Genomic DNA, 5,328 nt, shown 5'->3' with positions numbered 1-5,328 from the left:
CACCCCCTGTACCCCCTTCCCCGATTTATCCACGGGGCCGACGTAGTAATAATCGATTATTAATTTAGCTCGAAGTCTGCGCGAGCGCGCTCCCTATTTAAACGATAATTATATCCGTCTAAAAAAAGAGGTCCCAACCTCACAGGACAACAAAAGAAAGACATGATGGTGTACCGTTGTTGTGCCATGCTATTATTGAACGTGTTTCACGCTTAACCTTTAAATGTGGCATGAAACGGCATAAGAGGATAAGTCGACTTTTCCCCATGACCTTTCATTGATCTGTGACGTCCGTCTGGTGCTTCGAAAGTACATCTCTCCAAAATGACAAATGACATTGGAACATTAGTTTTATGTCACCTGAATTTTCAGGGTAAACCTTATTCTCACGCACCGAACGGCCGTGACAAGCGACAGATGAGAGAGGCGTCGTGGTGGGAAGTCGGCTTACACCTTTCTTCCGCTTTACAAAAGCGGAAGCAGGAAAGGGCATCTCAGCAAGTTGAAACTTGGATCCAAAGAAGAACAGAAGTGCTTCATGGACTGTTTCCTAGTTGACTCTTGGTGGCCAGCGCGGACGAAGTTCACCGACCCACCACCAGGTCCGCGACTACCCTAGTGACGGGACGGGTCCGAGGAGTTCGTCTGCGTCAGCCATAGAGCGCGAGGGAGGAAACAGTCCAGGAAGCAATTTCTTTTCTCCATTGGATCAGGTTTCAACCGGGTGAAACACCCTACCGAAGCTCACGACCTCCCGTTGTTTGTTTTCGTACCCAACCCGGCCACAGGCTCGAGGTGCGGCGCGCCGTGCAGAGCGACGAGTACGCCGACGTGCAGCGCTTCTACATGCGCACCTTCGACTCGTACGTGGAGCTCTGCGCGCTGTTCAAGGTAAGGATGGAGGGCGGAGCCTGGCGGAGCAGGGTGATAGTTCGCCGCCCACCCGCGGCCGCTCGCGGAGGAACGCGTTTTTCCGTGTTCACCGTCACCGGTGACCTTTGAAGCCGCCGGGGCCCCGCCGTGCACCAGGACACCCTCGCCGTCGAGGGCGCGGTGGTGCATTATTGACCAGCAGCCTGGGAGGGACGCGACCTGCGAGGCTTGCACCGGCGCGGCGCACCCTCCGGGGCGGCCGCCGCCTGTGACGTCGTGTCGGCGTCTCGAGGGCCGCGAGTCACGACAACGATCGCGACCGCGCGCCTCGATAATTCGCCGCCGTCCTCGAGGTCGGCGCCAAGGCCGCGGCCGCGCAGTCCTCTCTTTTGGTCACGTCCGCCGTGCGCTGTTGCAGGAGAACCCGCACCAGGACGGCGCCAGGCTCGTGGACCCGGACCTCAAGATGGACTTCCTGTACGCCGTGTACGACGCGCTGCGGGAGCTGGTGAGTGGAACCGGAAGTACCTTACCGGAAGCGCTCGCCGTCTCTCGGGGGCGCTCTGTAACGGTCCCTGTGCTCTCACAGCCCAACAGCATCCACAAGTCGGTCCTCAAGTCCATGATCAACGCCATCTGCCAGGAGAACCTGCCCGTACAAAAAAAAGCGGCTTCAGAGTGTCTCTAGAATGTCTCAGAAATAGACAACACACAGACAGTGCACAGGGAAAGCAAAGACTCGCTACAGACACGTCCAATACGCGCTCGAGACATCGAGGATGTCTAAAAAGTGTCTAATTAAGAGTCGAATTTAGACATCCAGAAGCCGATGCGAAGCCAGCCAGGGGCCACACCCGAGACGGTAGGGAGCTACTGCCAAGGCAACCGGAAGACACTCGGGAGGCAACCGGGAGACACCTAGGAGGGACCCAGCAGACGCCCTAGAGACACTGCGGAGCCGTCCCGGAGCCACCGTAGAGACATCGCGAAGACACTACGGATTCCACGAAAAAAAAATCGTACCCATGTGATGGAAGTTTGAAAATTCAGCTTCCCGCCGCGACTTGCGACTGGCCTCAGCCGGCCACGGTAATCGGACCTCTGAGGCGATGTTTCGGTGAACCGGACCCGGCGGGAGTCGAACCTCCGACTGTGCGTTCCGCGCTCCGGTACGGTATCCACTTGGCCAGAGCGATCCGTTGAGAACAGATAGAGTCTCAGCGCACATATTAGCAAGTCTCTATCAACGGATAAAATGAAATAAAGTGTGGTCTCCCTTTCCCGTAGCCTCTTATGTATCTACAGTCCATTTCCTCGCTTCATGTTAAGTTTGAACGGTGTCAGAAGACGCCGTGCAAGGGAAAACTGGTTGGGCGCCGACCGGGATCGAACCTCCGCTTACTATCCAGCCGCCAGGCACGGAGACCACTGCGCCACGCACAGAGGCGCCTGGTGGGGGGACGCTCGAGCGCGCTGCTTCTGCCTGCAATCGCTACCTCTGAGAATCGATGCATGTTGGCTGAGTTGTCGTTCGTGCATATTGTAAAGACGATCAACGGATCGCTCTGGCCAAGTGGATACCGTACCGGAGCGCGGAACGCACAGTCGGAGGTTCGACTCCCACCGGATCCGGTTCACCGAAACATCGCCTCAGATGTCCGATTACCGAGGCCAGTCGCAAGGCGCGGCGGGAAGCTGAATTTTCAAACTTCCATCACATGGGTACAATTTTCTTTTTCGTGGAATCCGTAGTGTCTTCGCGATGTCTCTACGGTGGCTCCGGGACGGCTCCGCAGTGTCTCTCGGGCGTCTGCTGGGTCCCTCCTAGGTGTCTCCCGGTTGCCTCCCGGGTGTCTTCCGGTTGCCTTGGCAGTAGCTCCCTACCGTCTCGGGTGTGGCCCCCGGCTGGCCTCGCATCGGCTTCTGGATGTCTAAATTCGACTCTTAATTAGACACTTTTTAGACATCCTCGATGTCTCGAGCGCGTACTCGACGTGTCTGTAGCGAGTCTTTGCTTTCCCTGTGCACTGTCTGTGTGTTGTCTATTTCTGAGACACCCTGAAGCCGCTTTTGTTTTGTACGGGTGGTGCTGCGGCGCAAGGACGAGGTGCGCGCCATGTACATCCTGGTGCAGTGCCCGATGTTCGGACACCAGTCCTCGTGCCTCATCTTCGCCCAGCTGCTGCGCCGCATCGTGCACCTGCCCGCCAGCGACCACCAGATGCTCGTGCACTGGCTCAAGATGTAAGATAACACAATAATACGTATGTGATTCACTGCGTCAGGGTCGCCGTCGTCTATCTACCCGTGCCCTCTTTTAAAGCAGTAGCCTCTACTGATGACTTCTGGTTTTAAAATTGCACATATTATGTTTACTCCCGGTTCTATAAAAGCACATTTTTAATGCGCGACTTTCGGTTACAAATTTAAACTTTTGGAGCTCTGCTTATTTCTTCCGGTTTCCGGGTCCGGTTGCAGCCTGGAGGTGCCGCGTCTGCGGAGCATGGTGCGGAACCTCATGCACTTCCTGTCGCTGCGCCAGTTCCCCACGGCGGACCCGACGCACGCGCTTCCGGAGCCCAACAAGATCAAGTGGTGGATCCCGACGGCCGCCAGGATGCTGGCGTTCATCAGTGAGTATACACCGCGTGCTGTGCTCGGCCGGTCGAGGAGGACGAGGAGGTCACCGCGGCTCTGGCTTCTTGCAGACGCCGCCAACAACAGCTGCCGCCCGCCGCTGCTGCACTTCTCGGAGCTGTACCACGAGGCCCTGGACCACATCGACCTGGCGGCCGACTACTTCCGGTGGCAGGACCCGTCGCCGTGCTCGAGCCACTTCTCGTACTGCCAGTACCCCTTCATCCTGAGCATCAACGCCAAGCGCCTGATCCTGACCAAGGTGGGCAGGATGCTGGTCCCCTGGGAGGCCCGAGGCCCTTCGTATGTGTGGGGCGGGCTGACCTCAATTTTGCCGCGCCTGTGTTTGCCTGCTGCAGGACTCGGAGCAGCAGCAGATGATCAACGCGAGGCGGAGCCTGGAGACCAAGGCCTCCAGGCAGGTGTCACAGGTAGACATTTTCTTCCTCAACATGACCGTGCGCCGCAGCCACCTGGTGGAGGACTCGCTCAAGGAGGTAAGGCGGGCGCGGGCAGCTGTCGGGGGCACTTGAGGAGGGAGGAGGCCGCCACTCAAGTCCGAGGTACCTCTTCCAGATACAGCGGGCCTCGGAGCGCAAGGAGCTCAAGAAGAAGCTGCGGATGACCTTCGCGGGTGAGCCCGGACTCGACATGGGGGGGCTCACCAAGGAGTGGTTCCAACTGCTGGTACGCGAGATCTTCGACCCCGACAAGGGCATGTTCGTGTACCACCCGCACTCGCGCTGCTACTGGTTCAGGTGAGTAAGCGGCTCCGCGTGGCCTCGCGGGTCTACGGCGACTACACTGCGTCCTTCTACGATCTTGCAGGATACCCAGCAGCGCGCGCACATGGGATACGGCGGAGTCCGCGTCGCGCGCAGTCACGGCGCCGTCCTCGCCGGTGGCGGGCGCCGCGGTGGAGGCGGAGCTGGTGCAGGACGACGACGACGCGGTGGTGGCGCGGCTGGTGGCCGCCTCCGAGGAGGAGGAGAGCCTGCAGCAGTACAACCTGATCGGCGTGCTCATGGGCCTGGCCGTGTACAACGCCAACATCCTGGACCTGCGCTTCCCGTCGGTCTGCTACCAGAAGCTGCTCTCACCCCCCGTGGTCCCGCACGCCGACCTGCACCTCGGAGTCGTGCGCAACCCCAGCCTCGACGACCTGGCGCAGATCATGCCGGACGTGGCGCACGGGCTGCGCGAGCTCCTCGCCTACCAAGGTGACGTGGAGCAGGACATGTGCCTCACCTTCCAGGCCTCCATCGAGGAGTTTGGCGCCGTCAAGACCTTCCCGCTCAAGCAAGGCGGCGAGGACATCGCCGTGACGAACCAGAACCGCAAGGAGTACGTCCGGCTGTACCTAGACTGGATGCTCAACACCGCCATCTACAACGAGTTCCGCTCCTTCTACCTCGGCTTCCACTCGGTGTGCGCCTCCAACGCGCTCATCGTAAGGAACAGTTGTTTTGTTTGCGTGGCTGGAGCAGTCGGACACCTGGTCACCCGGAGCGCCTGGAGGGTGGGCTGGCCCGCCGCGCCGCGGTGCCTCTGCGCGGCCCGCCTCCCGGGGGCTCGCTGACCCTAACCACTACATCTTTTGCCCGCAGATGCTGCGGCCCGAGGAGGTGGAGATGCTGGTCTGCGGCTGTCCCCGGTTCGTCCTGCACGACCTCCGGAAGGTCACGGAGTACGACGGCTACCAGTCCGAGTCCGCGGCCGTCCAGTGAGTCCCGCCTTGCGCCTGCACTAAAAAAAATCAGTGTACACCGCCAAAAATCAGGAAAAACTCAGAAAAAAATCAAAAAAATATCAAAAAGT

At 59.2% G+C, this 5,328-nt stretch overlaps 1 protein-coding gene across 2 annotated transcripts; it reads left to right on the top strand.

Annotated features, from left to right (window-relative positions):
* The first annotated feature begins 746 nt into the window (after window positions 1-746).
* On the top strand, window positions 747-5,246 carry LOC113202266 (probable E3 ubiquitin-protein ligase HECTD2). 2 transcript variants are annotated; one of them, XM_052276112.1, is made up of 10 exons: window positions 747-891; window positions 1,292-1,381; window positions 1,463-1,525; window positions 2,960-3,117; window positions 3,352-3,506; window positions 3,582-3,772; window positions 3,870-4,007; window positions 4,087-4,268; window positions 4,339-4,960; window positions 5,118-5,246. In XM_052276112.1, the coding sequence occupies exons 1-10, from the start codon at window positions 847-849 to the stop codon at window positions 5,235-5,237; spliced, it is 1,764 nt and encodes a 587-aa protein (XP_052132072.1). In that variant the 5' UTR covers window positions 747-846; the 3' UTR covers window positions 5,238-5,246. The 2 variants fall into 2 exon arrangements, with proteins under 2 accessions (XP_052132072.1, XP_052132073.1); XM_052276113.1 differs by having other exon boundaries at window positions 1,463-1,528; window positions 2,975-3,117.
* Window positions 5,247-5,328: the final 82 nt, after the last annotated feature.

Source organism: Frankliniella occidentalis, unplaced genomic scaffold, assembly GCF_000697945.3.
Source record: "Frankliniella occidentalis isolate FOCC.00 unplaced genomic scaffold, Focc_3.1 Scaffold1714, whole genome shotgun sequence".
NCBI lineage: Eukaryota > Metazoa > Arthropoda > Insecta > Thysanoptera > Thripidae > Frankliniella > Frankliniella occidentalis.
The sequence above is the reverse complement of the archived record's forward strand: the minus strand, read 5'-3'. Positions and strand labels throughout refer to the sequence as shown.

Bases quoted from the DNA above. Each gene is read 5' to 3' on its own strand.
- LOC113202266 (XM_052276112.1), top strand. From the start codon at position 847: ATGCGCACCTTCGACTCGTACGTGGAGCTCTGCGCGCTGTTCAAG. The intron at 892-1,291 runs GTAAGGATGGAG...GCGCTGTTGCAG, and splicing joins AGCTCTGCGCGCTGTTCAAG to GAGAACCCGCACCAGGACGG. The intron at 1,382-1,462 runs GTGAGTGGAACC...GTGCTCTCACAG, and splicing joins ACGACGCGCTGCGGGAGCTG to CCCAACAGCATCCACAAGTC.